General features: G+C 52.7%; 1 protein-coding gene across 1 annotated transcript; it reads right to left on the bottom strand.

The window, feature by feature from the left end:
- Positions 1-89: 89 nt before the first annotated feature.
- EFCAB12 (EF-hand calcium binding domain 12) lies at positions 90-18,149 on the bottom strand. The gene is made up of 9 exons (XM_010984903.3): positions 18,000-18,149; positions 12,615-13,063; positions 9,851-10,033; positions 8,015-8,171; positions 5,681-5,877; positions 4,237-4,450; positions 2,918-3,077; positions 1,259-1,318; positions 90-590 (listed from the first exon to the last, which is right to left on the bottom strand). The coding sequence occupies exons 1-9, from the start codon at positions 18,046-18,048 to the stop codon at positions 332-334; spliced, it is 1,728 nt and encodes a 575-aa protein (XP_010983205.2). The 5' UTR covers positions 18,049-18,149; the 3' UTR covers positions 90-331.
- Positions 18,150-18,469: the final 320 nt, after the last annotated feature.

The raw sequence follows: 18,469 nt of genomic DNA, 5'->3' as shown, positions 1-18,469 counted from the left end.
GCTGTATCTTCCCAGGCTAGGACCTCCGCTTTCCAACACCCCTCTGGCCACAGTTCCTGAGTAAGAAATGGCATCAGCTGGGTCACAGGTGACATAAACTCCAACTGGTTTATTTAGAAAGGACAGAGATCCGGAAAGGGAAACAATGAGAACCACATCTTTCCCTTGACACTTCGCCCTCTGAGACGCTGGACGCTTTGGGTCTGGAGAGAGCCGGCCCAGACCCTCTCACTGAAATGACTTCTCTTGTCCGGCTCTTTGGTAGCTCCGGGCTGCTAGCTACACTGGCCTCAGGCCCAGGATGGCTAGGTTTGGCGACACCTGGGCCACTCTAGTTGATGTGGTAGATCTTGGGGGCATCGTAATAGCCGTAGGTCATGTAGTGCATGTCCTTAATGGGCCACCAGTGGTTGGGGCGGTAGGTGGCCGAGTAGGCTTGGGGTCGGTGTTGGACACAACTGAAGAGTGCCAGGCTCCGGTCCACGGTCACAGTGGGCAGGAAGAGCTGCAGCTTGTCCAGGAGGTGACCCGGCCAGAAGAAATTGGGATGGGTTAGCTGCGGACCACTGGGCATCTTGGCTTTCAGCTTCCTGGAGAACAAGAAGACACAGGGACAATCACCCCGGCTGACGGGTAGGGGCCAGGGCTCCTTCTTGGCAGGGCCCACCCACTATGACCAGAGTGGAGGGGTTGCACCGTGCTCCGCACTCTGGTACCACAGTCCTCCCCACAGTGCCACGTGGTAGGCACTGTTGTCTGCTCAGCCTCACCAACCAGGACCCAGAGGCCTAGAGAGGCCAAGTAATTTCCCCAAGGCCGCACAGCCAGCAAGGGGTAGGGCGCAGGCTTGACTTCCCATCTGCTGCCTCTCAACCCAGACTCTTCAGTGTACCCCATCTGTTCCACCAAGGCATTTTAATGTGCTGTTCAGAGAACAGCCTCTGGAGCCAGCACAGCTGGGTCCAAATCCCTGCTCCACCTCTTAACAGATGTGTGGCTTTGAGCAAGATATTTAACCTTTTGTACCTCAGTTTTCTCTTCTGTAAAATGGGTATGCTAAGAGTACCTTCACAGGGCTGTTGAGAGGATTCACGCGTTAACACATGGAAAACCTGCCTGGCACTCTAAGTGTTGTTTGACTGCTTCTCAGCCCCTGGGCCCTGAGTCCCAGATTCTGTGCTACCCCGTGTACTGTGCAGCGTGCAGAGTCCTAGCACCTCCCCCCTGCCCCTTCCCGAGTTGGGTGATTGCTACAGACCTGGTGAATTCCTCAAACTCCTTAAACGGTATGTTCTTGATTCTCTTTGGCATTTTCCCACTGAAGGAGAGAGAGAGGTATCTTGTCAGGAAAGGGGAAATCCAGGTCCATGGGGCCTCGGGCCACAGGGGTCCCACCTCAAAGTCCAGACCAGAGCCCTGAAGGGAGAACTTCTACCTGGTGGAGCCCTGACTCTGTCCCCCACACTCCTGTGGATCTCTCAGTCCCCCACCATGGGTCAGACAGACAGTCCATGAGTCAAAGCCCAGGATGGCAGCCTTGGGCTCATAACCTGGCTGGCTGGGCGACGTGGGGCCAGTCACCCACCTTGTGGAGCCTCGGGGTTCTCATTTCCAGGCACAGAGACCTCCTGGGAGGTTGTGAGATGTGCCCACTGGTCTGAATCCTTTGGGGGCCCCTGACTCCCACTTGCCCCCGGAGCTGAATCTAGCCTTGAGGACAAGGGTGGTGAAAGCTAAGGCCCCAGCCTCAGGTCTGGCAGACACCACTAATCGCGCACAGCACTCTTTCCCAGCAAGCCTGCATCTGGCCTCAGAATATTTCACAACACAGTAGCCAAGGAAATCAGTTCATCCCTGCCCTGGGGGACTTCTGTCCTTTCCAAATGTGACCCCCTGAGCAGGATAAAAGCCACTTTCTCAGGTTCCAGAGGTTCATGGCTCAGGAACTGGGGGCAGCCACCCCAGCTTGTGCTCAGCTCTTCCCAACCAGGGTTGGGGACAGGCCCCCCTGCAGACCTAGCCCACTCCTGCATTTGCAAACAACCTGACAGTGAGGGTACAACAACAACACTCATGGCTCGAGTGCTAACTGTCTGCTAAGAAGTTTACATGCATTTCTATTGTGTTGGGGGGACTGTTACGCCCATTTTACAGATGGAGATGCTGAGGCTCGGGGAGTGAAGTAACTTGTCCAGGTAACCCGTGGCCTGTCTGATTTCCACTCAGCTTCACTGCATCCCACCCAAGCTGTTCCGGCCACACCATCACTGGGGAGTGGGCAGTGATCTGCAGTGTGGGCAGGTCCTGGGCCCTCCCCCATCATGCTGTCTAGTCAGCTGCCTCCTCCTCCCTCTGCAGAAATGCCTCCTGCCCTCCAGTCTGCAGTCACCACTGATGCTGGCTCATAGCCTGCCCACGAGTCTCCTCCTGCTAAAGGAGGACGTTTTCTTAGAGAGGACTCGGGTTGATCTGAGGGGCAGGGGCAGGGGCAGGGGCAGGCCCCATTGCAGAGTTCTTCTCTCCTCGTAGGGGTCTGCAAGCCCACCTCTTGCTGGAGAAGGCAGGGCAGAGACAGGGCTGCCACCACTGTCTTCTGCCAGGCCCCTGACACCCAGCCCACAATTTGTGACGGGGCCTCCTGCGTATCTCTAAGAAATCCCTCTTTTAAACCCTTTCCAGAAAGCTTGGGATCAGGTAGGGTGTGGTCAGGAGGGTAGCGGCATGGGAGTGAGGTGGGAGACTGCGGAGACCCGTGCCAAGGGTGACACCCAGGACTGGCCAGTCTGTGGACCATCTGGGTTGGACATGCCAGGTTAGGGCACAGACACTGGCACAATGTGACACCCAAGTCCCAGCAGTGAAGGGACAGCAACGGGGCAGGAGCAAACGGCAGGGAGGGAGCGATGTGACACTCAGCTTGTCAGTTTTCTTAGCCACAGGCTCGGGGACGCCCTGAGATCTGAGCAGGGTCAGGTTCTGATGGAGGATCTTCAGGTCTGAGTAGTAGCCCCCTGGCTGCCGGATCGGGCGCACCTGGTCCTTCTGAAAAATGATCTTGTCCCCTGGGTACAGCAGGGCTGTGAGCAGCAAGAGAAACACGCCTGTGAGTTCAAGACCCCTCCCCACCCCAAGTCTTTGGGGCAGAGGGGGACTTTCTTTTTTTAATTCACATTTTTGTTTGAAAGGATTTTCTCTTATATACCTGTTTTTGACTTTTTACTTTTAAATGATTGTAGATTCACAGCAAGTTGCACAAATAGTGCAGAGGGTCCCTCAGACCCTTCCCCTAGGATCCCCCAGTGGTGGTGTGGGGACTGCAGTGCACTGTCAGGAACTGCTAACCCAAAGGCAGAGGAGGGCGCCCATTCAGAACCAGGCAGCTGTGGCCCAGAGGCCTGGGTGCAGTTAGGACGGAGTGCGTGCGGCCCCCACACCCCACTCTGCAGGGGGCATCCTGGCCTGGAGTCCCAAGAGGAGGAAGGTGGGGGGGTCACCTGAGACTCCATTAGATTAAGTCAGACCCAGTCGACAGCAGTTTTCTGCTCTTGCAGAACTTACGAAGCACTGGGGCGGGGGTGGGGGTGGGGGCATAGCTCAGTGGTAGTGTGCTTGGCATGCATTAGGTCCTGGGTTCAATCCCCAGCACCTCCATTTAAATAAACAAATACCCAATTACTAATACCCCCCCAGCCAAAAATAATTAAAAACAAAACAAAAACAAACACTGGGCCAGGGGTTGAGTCCTGTCTCAACTGAGCAGAACTCCAAGTCTGAGCAGAGAGCCAAGGGCCTTAGCAGAACCTGTCTCCTGGTGCGTTCTTCCCTCTGTGTCACAGAAAAACCAAGAAACAGGTCTGGCCTAGAGACGTGGTTTGGGGACACGTGATGCGTCATAGTGGTTACTGCCTCCAGTCAGTCTCCCTCTTTGAAACTGGCATTATTCCTTTAGGCCCAACCTCAGGCTCCCGCACCCAGAACCCCGGCCCTGGCGCTTCCTGCTCTGGGCTGGGGAACCCGGGCCTCCAGGCCTGTGAAGCCTGCGGCCCCGCAGGGCTGTAAAAGCGCAACCGTGAACCAGGGCTGTTCCTCCCCCCACCCCTTCCTTCTTCCCAGTGTCCCCCCTGCAGCCACAGTGGTCTGTCTGGGTGTAAAGGACACATCTCAGGTGGACGCCACCCTTGCCCTCGCTCTGGGCCCCCTTGGCACCTTCCGAGGACCGGCCACCAAGGCCCCTACCTCTCACGAGGATGTCCTTCGTCAGCGGGAGGCCGAAGGCCTTGCAGAGCTTCCAGCACTGCAGGTAGACCAGAAAGCAGTCCCTGCGTGTCGCGTTGATGATCTCCGTCATGTCCCCGTGGATGGTGGACGGCAGGCAGTGCTCGTCAAAGTGCTTGTTCCCGCTGCGCACCAGGCGGCAGCACTCGGAGTACTGGATGGAGGGGATGGCGAGCTGCGGGGAGAGCAGGGGCCGGCGCTCACTGCTCCTCACACCCCTCTCCCCACCCCGCCACCCCGAGGCCCGCATGAGGGGCTGTGGCACGTTCTGAAGTCAGCGACTTGGGAGCAAAATCACACGTGGTCAAGGTGACCCCCTGACGGGCATCCTAGCCGAATGGTCAGCGCATGCGCAGCCCCTTACTCGGACGTGCACACGTGACTATATCACGCAAAGGTAGGCCCTAGAGGCGCCCTATTGAAACGTGCCATTCACGTGTCTGGCTGCGTGGGAGTTTAAATTAGGTGCCGCCTCCTGTGACTTTGGGGTGGAGGCCACATGTTAAGAACGGCAGGACAAGGTAGGACAGGCCTGGGGAGTGCAGCCACTTCTGGCCTTCTTATCTCTTTGTAAGGAAGAAAAAAGCTTCTAACACCAGAAGCAGCAAAGTACAGCTTATAGGTCAAACCTGGCCCACCACTTGATTTTATAAATAAAGTTTTATTGGCACACAACCACACTCATGAGACCACACAGCCTGCAAAGCAGAAAACATTTACTGTCTGGCCTTTTATAGGGAGGTTTGCTGGTCCTTGCTCTAAAATTTTGGCTTTTCTCATCAAGCAACTGAATCAGATCTTAACCAATATATTGCTTACCAGTATCTGACATTTTATTATATATAATTTTAAACTGTTGAAAGTATATAGTAGAAAATATTTATTGATATATACTATTACGTCAGTCTTGTCAGCCTCCCTGACCAGACTGTCAGCTTCCTGAGGGCTGGACTGTTTTGTTCTGGGCAGCACGCAGAACAGTGCCTGGCACATCACAGGCGTCTGAGAAATACTGATTGGATGAATTCGTTCATGTCATCAGTTTTCCCTTCTTTCACCCACCATGTATTTCTGGAATGTCTGCTCGGTGCCAGGCCCTAGGCCAGGTGCTTGGATTCCAGCTGTGAGGAAAGATGCAGCCCAGGTCTCAGGATGCCAAGTCATAATCAAAGAACAGGAGGAAGGGCACTCGACACTTTCAGAGACATCATCTCATTTCGTCTCCCCAGAAACCTTGTGAGGCAGGTATTGTTCTTGTACACAGAACAGTGGGCAGAGAGGTAAGGAAGCCCACCCCCAAGGGCTCTCTCGGCCATAAGGTGGTGCATCTGCAGCGGTTTGAGCCCCAGCCTGTCCAGTCACCAAGCCCCGTTCCTGCCTGTCCCTCCCCTGTCGGTGGGGGTACCTTGCTCTGCCGCTTCCTTTCGCGGTACCGCTTGCCGACCTCCTCCATCTCCTCCAGGGTCGTGGGTCGTGCCTCCACCTTGGTGTCGACTATGGGTACAGTCAGCAGGTCCATCCTGGGAGGCCCTGGGGCTAAATTCACTTTCTGCTTCTTGGACGGACTCTGCGGTGAGACGCCATGCTTGCTAGATCTATAATCTGGGGTCGGAGGGAAGAGACGAAGGAAGGAGGAACTGAGAGGGCGCCCGGCCAGGGAGTCAGACAAGCAGTTAACCAGTGTCACCAAGCAGGCGCCCACGTGTCCGGTCAGTGCCACTGTCTGACATGCGACTTGAAGGTGTCCCTTCCTCCATCTCCACTATGGCCTCCTCGTGCAGGACGCCTCCTCCCTCACCTGCAGCACAGCCCCAGCCTTCCTGTTGCCAGTCTCATCCCCATCATCCTCCTTCCAAACAGCCAACAGGATCCTTAAAAAACATCAGTCAGATCACCTCGTCCCCTGCCCAGAACTCTACCCTGGCTTCCCACGGCACTCACACTATGACCCATGGTCCTCTCCCTGGTCTGCCAGGCCCCGCAGGCTCAGCCCCGCCTTCTCTCCTCGCCCCTCACTCACTCCTCCCAGCCTCCCTGACTTCTTTCTGTGCCCTGAAGACTTCCTGCCTCAGGGCTCTGCCTCCATCTGCCGAGGATGCCCCTCCCCAGACCGGCTCCCCATTGGTCACTCAGGTGTCAGCTCCGACAGCTGACCCCTTCCAGAGAGGCCTTCCCTGACCACCTCCCCCTACTCTGTCCTGTGTCTTTAGAGCATTCATCACTCCTGGACATCGTCTTGGCTAACCCTTCACATAGAAGCTCGTTCAAGGCGGGGGCACTGTGTTCCTGGTTCCCAGAAGTGTGCCTGACACGTAGTAGGTGTTCAACAGAGACCAAAACGAATGGGGGCATCCATCACCCTTGCCCTAGTTCAGGCCTCCACCGTCCCGGGGCAGAAATGCAATCCTGGCCCTGCCACCTGACCACAAGTAGTCAGCCTCTCTGAGTTTCAGCCTCCTCCTTGCAAAGTGTGAGTAGCAGCCCTGACCTCCAGGGACTTACAGGAGAAAATGAGCTAATGCTGTGGGTCTTTGCAACCCAAGGGGCACCCCCAAATGCCGTCGCCTTCTCCCTTGTAAGCTGGGCGCCCAGATTCTTGTTGCTGCTGCCCCTTTAGGCAAAGCAAGAGCCAAGAAGGTGTGGAGATCACTACTGTGGGGCGCTCAGGTTCCCTGGGATTCCGAGAGGATGCAGACCCTGCCTAGGGGGACGGGGCCTCGGCCCAGAGGTTTGTTGAGACTGGAGGTGGGAAATCTGCCCTCTGAACTGTGGGACCAAGGAGGGGATGGTCTAGGGAGCCACCTCCAAAAGAACCAACCAGTGAGGACACTGAGCACCCAGCCCCACGTGACTGTGAACTCCAGAGGCCCGACCCAGATCTTCACCTCTGCTGCCCTCCTCCGGCTCTACCACGTCCTCAGGGAGGACAAGGAGGCTCCCGCTCCCGCCCCCGCAAACATGTCTGAAATTAAATTCCTGCCAACCTGGTGGGTGAGGCAAAGCAAGGTTTGTTTCATTTAGAAGGAGAAAGATGTGGTTATATGTGGGGAGGGCTCCGGAATGGTGGATGGCGGTCAAGGGAGGGCTTTAATTATACCTATAGTTCAATTTTTATTTTTACAACGACTCTAGCTATAAGGAAATGACATGCACCCTGGGTTGTAAATTCATAGACGGAGCTATGGCTGGTGAATTTCTAATGTGCCTCTGTGCTTTGTCTGGACAGACGTGGCTTCATAAGCACACAGCTTGCCAGGTGGACCTTAAGCCGTGCACAACCTATCTAGCTGTTCACAGCAGCCCCGCTAATATCCCTGATAGCAGAATACCAAAGTAGGTTTTCCTGTAAACTTGAAACATGTGTTAATTCTGGCTTCTGAGTTTTAGTTAACTTTTGATCAATACTGTGTAGATTAGTAGTAGGAAGGCCTTGGACCCACACACAGATGGGAAGGCTTGCCATTTGGCCCAGTTCTCAGCCTATCAGATGGGCTTTGGTGGGCTAAGACCACCCTGACAATCTTCCTTTGAGGGCAAAGGCTGGGCCTCATTCATCTCTGAATGGACACAGTTGCTGGCCACTCAGGAGAATATCCACTCCGTGGTTGACCTCTGGGCCTGGCCCACCGACAGTAAGCCAGAGCTGGAGAGCACACTCCGGAGGTGAGCCACGGCGCCTCCGCCAGGCTGGCTCCCAGGATGGGGACATGGCGGCATGCAGGCGGAGGTGGATACGTACACTCTGCTGCGGTTGCCAGGGTGCTTTTCTGCTGAGCCAAAGACCACTGCTGGTAGGTGTTGGCCAGGCTGCCCATGGCAATGCTGTTGTCCTTCCCAAGGGAGCTGAGATAGATCACAATATCCTCCACCTCCTGGCTTTTCAGAGGGACCTCAACCTGAGGAGAGAAGCCCTAAGACGGGTGGGCTCCAGCCCAAACATCCTGCCAGGACGGCTAAGGCCTTCCCAGCCTGGCCCCACCTCTCAGTCTAGTTTCCTCCTCAACCACTCCCAACGCACGTGCAAGGTCTCTGCCACAGGAGCTCAAAGCCCTTTCCCGGGCCCTGAACACACCCTACACGTTCTCACCCTCTGACTTTGCTCAGGCATTTTCCACTTTCTGCCTGAAAAACTCCTACCCCTCCTTCAAAACCCAGTCCAGACATGTCACCATGTGAGTCTGTTACTTCCTCCTCTGGGCTCCCTCCACACTCCGTTCTAATCTCAACAGCGGCTTTCTCATGCTGGACTGGAGGAAGGATTTCATGTCTATCATCCTTGCCAATGAGGGTCACAGCCTCCCTTAACCGAAGCAAAATAGAATCAGAAATCTCATGCATGTTACCCTTTTGAGGACAGTGAGCAACTCTGGGAAAGTATCTTGCTTGCCAGCAGTATCGAATATTTGAGAAGAATTTTAAAAGGAAGAAAACTCTGTTCTTCAGCTTCAGCTTCAGCTTCTGGAGACGTTGTTCACTGAGCTTTCCTTAAAGAACATCAGAACTCTCCTGGTGCTAAAGGATTTAATGTTTTATCTTTCTGGTTATATTAATTAATGGCCCTTTATCTTTTTGCTGTTTTAAATGCTTTGAACTGTTGTTCAGACAATTACATGTCAAAAAAAAAAAAAGATAGTGTGAAAAATGGTGATGATTTAAGACCATGAAAGATGTTGCATTTACCTTCCTAAAGTTTTTTTTTTTATCTTGTATTCAAAATATACAAAATCTTAATTCATTCAGACCAGGAGTCAGCAAATTTTTTCTAAAACGGGCCAGATAGTAAATATTTTAGGCTCTGGGAGCCATGTGGTCTTTGTCATCACCACTTAATTCTGCCCTCATAGCATGAAAGCAGGCAGGACGAGACACAGACAGATGAGTGTAGCTGTGTTCCAATAAAACTTTATTTACAAAAACCGGAGACAGGCTAGATTTGACTCCTGGGCCGTAGTTAGCAGACCAATAGAACTTTCTATCACGATGGGAATGTTCTCTGTCTGTGGGATCCATTGGAGGAATCACTCACCACATGTGACTACGAAATGTGGCTGATGTGACTAGGGAACTGGATTTTTAATTTTACCTATAATGAATTTGAAATTTTGAATAACCAGTGAAAGCGTGGTAGTCCAGGGACCAGTTCCGTGAGCATCACTGGGAGCTTGTTAGAACGCAGCATCGTGGGCCCTACACAGAAGCACTGAGACAGAAGCTGCATTTTAACAAGACCCTATGTGAGTCACATGCCAGTGACAGTTTGAGGAGCTCTAGAAGGTTCTAGAGGCAGGACTGAAGACCCAGCTCTGTCTGTGCCCAGTTCTGGGGTCTCACGGACCAGACAGTGATTCCCCAAGCAGCTGGCCGCTTACAGGGCTGGCTCCACAGACTTCCCACTCAGGTAGGGCCTTTCAAGGTCAGACCAGTGCAGGGGTGGCCTTAGGGCTCTGATGGGGCCTCAGGTTAAGCCATGTTTCAATCTGGCTATACGAGTAATAAGGCTGAGAGGTGGAGCAGAACCTGGGGAGGGGGCGGGCAGCAGTTGGGGGCCAGCCTGGGGGGACCGGGAGGCCCTTACCGACTTCAGAACCCTGATGAACTCCTCCCTGGAGATCCTCTGGTTCTCGCCCCGGCCCGCCTTGTTAAAGAGCTCCAGGATCCTGATCCTGCGGCTGCGCAGGTGGGAGTACAAGGCCGACAGGGCGGAGGGGGTGGGCAGGCGGAGCTGGGGCACTTGGCGGGAGGGCTGGAAGCTTTTCTTCTGAAAGAGGCAAGATGGGGGGCAGAAGGGAGAGTTCAGGGGGGACAGGCCGATGGAATGGGATCCCCAGAGTTGGAGAGAACTGGGGGAGACAGAGGCTGAGCCGCTCTGCGCAGACAGCAGGGAGGAGGGCAGAGTGCTGGGCTGCGGGCAGGTGTCTCCGGCCGTGGTCCGCCTGGGAGACTTCCTTCTCTGGGCCTCGATTTCCCATCAGCAACCAGAGGCTTGGACAATATGAGAACTAAAATTTCACTCTTACCCACATTTCTCCTGTCAGATCAGACAGTATATAATCCCACGGGGCTGTCAGCAGACCAACATATATGCCCCTGCCTGGAGCCCAGGGGGGCTCCCATGCCCCCCACCTCCCAGCCTTTGTTCCTGCTGGGCCTCCTGCCTGGAATACCTTTCCTTCTCTCCCTACCTGTCCAAGCCCTCCGAGGCCAGGTGAACGGGAATACAGCCTCACTCTATGTGAGTGAACTGTATGAGTGAATATATATATGAACTAACTATATGAGTGAACTACAACTATTTGTCCACAGACTCCATATCCACAGATTTAACCAGTTGTAGATGGAAAGTACCCCCCAAAAAAATTCCAGAAAGTTCCAAAAAGCAAAACTTAAATTTGTCATGGCTGGCAACTATTTATGTAGCATTTACATTGTATTTATAACAACTTACATGGCATTTCTATTGCATTAGGTATCCTAAGTAACCTAGAGATGATGTACAGTATAAGGGAGGATGTGTGTGGGTTATAAGTAAATACTCCGCCACTTTCTTTAAGGGACTTGAGCATCTTTGGATGTTGGTACCTGTAGGGCACCTGGAGCCCGCCCCCTCAGACACCGAGGGAGACTGCTCAGGAATAATGCTCCTTCACTTTGGTGCAGCACTTGACAGTTTACAAAGGGCCTTGCTGTGTCCTAGTTAGGGTCCCCCTGTGTCCTGGAGTCGCGCCATTACTCTGCTGTGCCTGCCTCCCCCACTAACATGGGAACGCCTTGAGAGCAAGACCATGCCTTATTTAGCTGCATACCCCGCCTCCCACCCTTGTAGTGAACAAATCCCCGGGCCCTTGGCAGGTAGATAGTAATTGTTTGCTGAATGAAAAAAAACTGCTATGAATTTGGTATTGGGTATTACTTTCTCTTTTTACAAATGAGGAAAAAGGGTCAGAGAGGTGAAGAGACTTGCCCAGGGTCACACAGCAGATAAGCAGGACAGTTTACACATAGATGCTGAACTGCTGGCAGGAAAGAGTGTGTTAGACACATGAAATCTGGGTTTTGACTATAATTACACCAAGGACTGACTCTGGAGTATGGGGGCCAACCCAAATGACCCCAGAAAGACTGCAATAGCAATAAAAATGGCATTTATTGAGTGCTCACTGTGTGTGCAGCACTGTCTCAGGCACTGTCTCATCTAATTAATCTGTTTAGAAGTCACAGAACCCTAGGAAGTAGGTACAGTGGGTCACCCCCATTTAATAGATGAGGAAACTGAGGCCCAGATCATACTAGGAAGTGGCAGAGCTGGGTTTAAACCTAAGTTATCTCTTATGCCAACTTTATCTGAAATGGGAGAAATCTCAAGTGCCGAATTGCAAGGAAATGTCACAGAGAGGCAAGCAGTTGCCATTTACTATGTCTATGGGCTTGGACAGTTTATTGGCCTTGCTGAACTTCTGTTTTCATATTTATAAAAGAAAAAATATATATATATATAATATATGTAAATACATAAAAATTTATAAAATGTTTTCTTCCAACCTCATAACTGCAGTCCTCATAGTAGCCCTGTGAGCCTCTGCTGGTACATAGAGACCCTCAGCAAACGAATGAACAAATGAATGAAAAATGAGTATTTAAAATGCCCTGCAGATGAATGCCAGGATTGATTCCTCCCAGGGTGGTTTTAAGATATAGCCACAAATTCTTCAGCTGTCCTCCCTTCTAAGGTGGAGCCCAACGCCCCTCCATTGGAGCACGGGCAGTGCTTAGTGACTTGCTTCTGACAAACAGACCACAGCGGAGGGGATGGTGTGAAACTCCTGAAACTGAGGCCTCCTGAGACGAGGTCAGAGACAGCACCGCAGCCCCCTCCTTGCTCCCCTGGACTGGTCGCTCCGGGGGAACCCGCCTGCCCTGCGGTGAGAACCTCGAGCAGCCCTGGGAGAGGCCCATGTGGCCAGAAGCTGAGGCCTCCTGCTAACAGCCAGCTTGCAAGGGGTCCTCCTGCCTTGACAAGCTTTCAGATGTCTGTGGCCCAGGTCAGCATCTTGAGATGAGAGCCCGAGCCAGAGCCACCCAGCTAAGCTCCTCCCAGGTTCCTGAGTCTAGGAAACAGTGAGATAACAGACAGCTGTTGCTTTAAGTCACCTTGGGGTATTTGTTATGTGGCAATGGATAACAAATGCACCTCCCTTCCAGGACTTCTGCTTGCTCCCTTGGGACTGGGGTGGGGGTAGGGTAGGAGTAAGCAGTCCCCATCCTGCCTCACTGGAGCGGATGAAACCACAGCACGCCCCTAACACCCTCAGTGTCTGCATTTGGCCGAGGGTGCTGCTCACCTTGGTGGCTTTTGCAGTAGCCTGCTGCGCCATTGGCTGGACCTTGTGCTCCTTGTGGATCTTGTGTAGGACCTTGGCCTCTGAAGGCGTGAGCCTGGGCTTGCTCTGCAGCCACCTCTCTGTGTTGCTGAACGACTCCAGGTCCTGCCGGAGCTTCAGCCTCTGGCTCAGCCAGGCCTTCAGGTCCTCTGGCTGTTCTTGGACCTCCCTGACTTCCAGGGTTTTGAAGCTGGGGGTGGGCTGGGGAGGAGCCTGGGGTTGGGGCGGGGCATTGATGGGCATCGGAGCCTCCTTCTGAGGCAAGACGATGATCCGCCGGCGACTTGGAGGCAGGTGGAAGTCCTTCTGCTTGAACCGCTTGAAGCAGTGGGCGATGACCCGTTCAGGGTTGAAGATGGAGCCCTTGCTGCCATTTTCATCGTCAGCCAAGGACTTAGACTGGTAGGGCCCTTGGGGAAAGAGGGTTCAAAGGGGAATCCCTTTCAGGATGAGTGCCAACTGAAGGAGTCAGGAAGGAAAAATGCTCTAGCACCAGGCTGGGCATCAGGGCAGCTGGTTCCAGGCCTGGCTCGATCCTTGCCTTGTTATAATGATGAAAATAATTACATCTACCGTGACTGGACGCTCTCAACGGCAGGCTCTTGCTAACGGGTTTATATGCTTTCTCATTTAACCTTCTTAGATCCTAATCTTAACTCCACCCCACTCCCACCCCGCAATACTCCTTGGCAATCAGAATGATCTTTTAAAAATGCCATTCTGGTCAGGCCTGATCATCCGAGGCAGCCCAGTGCTGAGCCCAAGAGCAGAGGCTTTGGAGCCAAAATGCTCCAGTCTGAGTCTCGGCCCTGCTGCTGACTGGCGGCACGATCACTTACGCTCTCTGGGCCTCAATATCTTCATCTGTAAAATGGGGATAATGATGGTACCTATCTTACTGAGTGGTGGAGATGTTTAGAATCAGTCCAGTTTAGAGCTGCTTTGTTCATAGTCAGTGCACTGTTATTATTTTTTAAAATTCTCACCCTCTACCCATTTTGAAATACTTCCATGACTTTTCATAGCCCTCAAAATAAAGTCTTATGACATTCCTCTACCAGCCCTTCCTGCCTCATCACTTGCCTGTCTTTCCTTGCTCTGTCCAGACGCCTTGACCTTCTCTCTGTTCCCTGAGTGATCCAAGCCCCGTCCAGTCTAAGGGTTTTGCACATGCGGCTCCTTCTGCCGGGAATGCTCCCTCCCCCTTCCATCCCCTCCCACCTCCTCCTCATACTCTGGGTCTCAGACCAAATGTTGCCTCTCCAATTCCAGGCTCCTGTTACCTCTGCATATCACAACTGATACTTTTCCTTCAGGCCAATTATCATACATATGTAAATCAAGGGCTGCAAACTGGCAACCCTCATGCTGAATAAAGCTTAGGGTCCTGTCTTGCTTAATACATTTGTTTGCTTAAAAATTTCCAATTTGCAGAAAAAAAAAAATTCCAATTTGCATTTTTTTAGGCTGGGGCATGCCCTCTGCAGCTTGCCACAGGCCCCACCATTCCCTATTGTCTCACAGGCAGCTCATTTCATTTATTAAGGGCTTGGTTCAGGCAGACATTTTCATTTGAAACCCCTGGTGAAATTACTTGGTTGATGTTTATTTTTTCCAATACACTGTGAACCGGGACCTTATCTCTCTTGTTCCCTGCTGTCCCAGAACCTCCACGGTGCCATCATAGAGTGGGATCTCAGTAAATATTTGGTGAGTGAGTGAATGACAAGTGGACAGACCCAACAAGCTGGCACTATGATTACACCCATTTTACAGATAAGGACACTGAGGCTCAGAGAGGCCCAAGGTCATACTGTTGATTAGTAGCAGAACTGGACATGAACTTTGGTTTCCCTGGCCCCAGCACTCAGTTCTTAGCCATTACTTGATATTACCCAAGGCTGAGGGTCACCTAATCCTGCTGACTTTCCATTCTTTTATGTTTAAAATGTTATGAACTCTGCTCTAGCAACCTCCTGAAGCCGTTATGAAGGTCAAATGAACAACAAGTATGGAATATTCTAAAATTCAGAAGGGATATAATGTTATTTTAAAAAATATTGTCACCATCATTTTCCTTCTAGAACCAAAACTCTCCTTAAAACCCTTCTACTGCTCCCAACTGCCTCCAGAATAAAGTTCAATCTCCTTAACTTGGCCCACTTGCCCCACCCACACCCACCAGGCCCTCTGATTTCTCCATCTCCCCTCGGCCCTTCTGCCTCACCGTGTATTTGTACTCAAACTAAGCTGACTGTGGTTCCTTGGTCCCTCCTCCCAGCCGCCCACCAACCATACTCTTGCCTCTCCGGAATGCACTTCTCTCTCCTCTGCCTCACTTGATTATTCTCTATTTAGTCTCTGAGGCTCAGCTCAGGCATCACTGTCCCCTGAAGCATCCCAACCCCTCTCTTGTGTGTGTCCGGGTCTCCACAGGCCCCAGGCTTCACCCCACCCCCCAGCATTTACCATATTTTACTGGATGAAAATGGTTCTCTTTCCCAACATCCTGTGACTGTCCCAATGGCAAGAACTGTGTCTTAGTTTCTGGGTCTCCCCAGTGCCCAGCCTGGCACAAAGTGAACATTCAGAACATTTGTTAAGTCTCTACAATGCCCATGTGCTCCTTTCAAAGTCAAAAAATAATTAAAGTATGTATATATCAGTGTGGGCAGTAGTAAGCACCTCTCAGCCCTCCATTTATCATTTCTCTGAAGACAAGATGCTGGGTACCACTGAGAATTTAGTCACTCATCCAAACGGCATTTACTGAGAATTAGCCAATGCTTGGCGCTGGCAGTGCCCTGGCACAGAACAAGGCGGGGTAAGCAGAGGGGTTACAGGTGCTTTCAGTTGGGGAAGAAATGCTGATGGAAGGGTCTGGGAAGTCATCACAGAGAAAGGGACATTGCGGGTGATGTTTCAAGGGACAGAGGGGCCAGCATGGGGAAGGATCAGGGTGGAGTTTAGGGACTTTAGGGTTACTAAACAGCTCCACAGAGTGGAAGCACGTTAAATGTGACGGAAGACATTAATGGGAAATAAAGTTGGAGTCATCTCAAATGCCAGGTTAAGGGGTTTAAACTACCCTGCAGACCACAGGAACGTTCAAAACATGTTCCTCACTGGTCTCGCCTCTTCCACTTGTGCCCTGCCTCAACCCCAAATCCATGATCTGCTGTTAGCCGGAGGGTTACTTCTCCATTTGAAGCCCTTCAATGGCTTCATTGACATGGCTCCTCAGTGCTCTTGGAATAAACAACCCTCTTTCACATTGGCCTACAAAGCCACCCTCCCCAGGCCCAGCCCCTCTCCCCTCCCTAACCTCCTCCCACTCTCCCTCCTCCCTTTGCTCACTTTGCTCCAGCTGCACTAGTCTCCCTCCTGTGTGTCCAGCTCTCCTAGCTCCGTCCTGGTTATTGGTTCTGGCATTTACTGTGCCTAGGAAAGGCATGGGAGTCCCGAAGTTTTCCCCCTGCTGAGCCCTCCTCATCATACAGTTCTCAGCCTGGTGTCACCCCCGCAAAGTCACCCTGGCCACCCTCTCAAAGGCTGTGTGCCCACCACACCATGGAGCTTGCATCCTAGTGGACTTTGGGGTGCTGTGTCCATTGATAGGAAAGCGGGGTGGGCTCTTATAATAAAGAGGTCACTGCGTGGTTGTGGGGAGACCATGTGAAAATGTTCCTGCAGGATTGGTGAGGAAAGCTCTCAGAGGCCAACTAGTCCCGTTGCCCGCCCAGGGCAGGGAACTGTTCCTACTCTGCCCCTGCAGACTTCGCCTCTGTTTGTATACCTCTGGTGACAGGGTGCTCTATGCATAACACTGTGGATGTCTAATTCTGACCGCTAGAAAAGACTTCCTTATATTGACCAAGAATTTGTCTCTCTGAGATTTCTACTCCCTGGTCCAAGTCCTCCCCACTTATGCCCCAGAAAACGGATGCCTCTTTTCTGGGACAGCCCTTCAGGTGCCTGGAGACAATTCAACTCTTTCTTGAAATTCCCTCATTTTCTCTTGGCTCTGATTCAAATCTCTCTGTAAGTTCCATCCTACCTCTCTGGCCCCCTGTTCTTGGGCCTCTATTTTCCTACCCACCCCTCAAAAGTTGGTGGCTTCCAGGCTTACACTTGGGCTCTCTTGATTTTTTCCAGTCTCCACTCTCATGTTTGGCCGTCTATATGCAGAGGACACCCATACTGATATTTATGACTTGGAATTAGCTCCAACTTTCTACATACAGTTGCTCCTAAAGTATCTCCACTTGTATGGCCTGCAGGGATCTCAAACACAACCAACTAAGTCTCAACTTGTCTCCGTGTCCCTGTCCCACCTATCCTGTTCTTTCCGATCAGTTCCTTATCTCTATGGAAGGCCCAGGTCCCCCTGGATACCAACCTGGGCATCATCCTTGATTGCTCTTTCTGAGGTCCCCATCCAATCAACCCCCAAGTCCATGTAGTCCCCTCTAGCCTGGTGCCTTTCCCTCACCTCCCAGATCTTTGGCGTGGGCATTTGGGACAGCTGCAGATCTATCTCATCTCCCCACTCCCAGCATTCTGCATCTGCCAATTCAGTCTCTGCATTGCTGACACTCCCAGTCCACTCCTGTCATTCCCAAAGGCTTCTCCATCTCCTGGCTCACAAGATCTCTCGTGATCTTGTCCCTTCTGATCCCTCTTGCCTCTCATCTCCAGCAACACTCAAACTACCAGCAGTTTCCTGAAGATACCATGTCTCTGGGCCTCTATGCATGCTGTTCCCTTGGCCTGGAATGCCTTTCCTCCCCTTTCTGCTTGGAGAACTTCTTGTATCCTTAACTTAAGCCCCAGTGTAAAGATCTCGTCCAGGACCTTGGAACTGTTCCTCCCCATCCTCTGCACTTAACAGATCTCTTACTCCTGGATGTCACTCTTGGACCCAAGATTCACCCCTTCTTCCTCTGTAATTATCCGTTTATCTGTCCTTCACCTCTGAAGCTGCAGTGTTTGGCAAGGACGTGTTCCTCAGCAGGCTATCGCCAGAAGTTTTAGGAAGACTGACGGTCTTCTCCATGCTTCTTCTCCAATACCGAACACACTAACTTCCAGCGGAGAATGAGGGCCAGCTGGAGGGCCTGGACACCTTTCCCGGGCACACGGGTTGGGCCTCTGGTTCCGGCCCGCTCCTCCAGCCGAGGCACGGAAGTCTGGGAAACACCCAAGACCTGCCGCCGACTCCCTGGCAACCGCGCACCCAGAGAAGGGACGGCACAATGAGGTACCGTCCTAGCCCTCACCCCACTTGCACGCGTCCACCCAGGGGTGAGAGCTTCCTGTGGGCGGCGTTGATTCCCGGGAGCTTACCGAGCAGCGACTGGTTCTGATCCTCGTACTCTTCACAGGAGTCGTCCATGGTCGCGGCGCTGGGGGCGTGCGTGGATGTGTGTGTCTGTGTGTGCGTGCTTGCGCGCGCGCAGGCGGGGGGTGGTGGTGTCCCAGAAAAACAGTGACACCAAGTTTGCAAGAGACGTGCGGCTTCCAGGCTTGGACGCCACTGTTGCCAGGACTACGGACGCCCCGCGCTGATTGGCTGGACGCCGCCACGCGGCGTGGCGGGGAGAGGCCGGCGGGGGGCGGACCCGTCCCCCTGCCCCGCCCAAGCCCCAGACTGACTGGCCCGCTCCCTACGCGGGTCTCGGGAGGGGTTGGGAGGAAACGGCGGAGCTGCGGAGCATCTGGCTCTACAAAAGACAGGCTTCCTTAGCCTGGCCCGGTGGCCCCTGAATCTGGAATAATAAATCCCCGGTTTTCCTGTAATCTGTAGGGTCTTCCAC

This window comes from Camelus dromedarius, chromosome 17 (assembly GCF_036321535.1).
Source record: "Camelus dromedarius isolate mCamDro1 chromosome 17, mCamDro1.pat, whole genome shotgun sequence".
Lineage (NCBI taxonomy): Eukaryota > Metazoa > Chordata > Mammalia > Artiodactyla > Camelidae > Camelus > Camelus dromedarius.
Note: the sequence above shows the minus strand (reverse complement) of the source record. Positions and strands in the feature narration are given on the sequence as shown.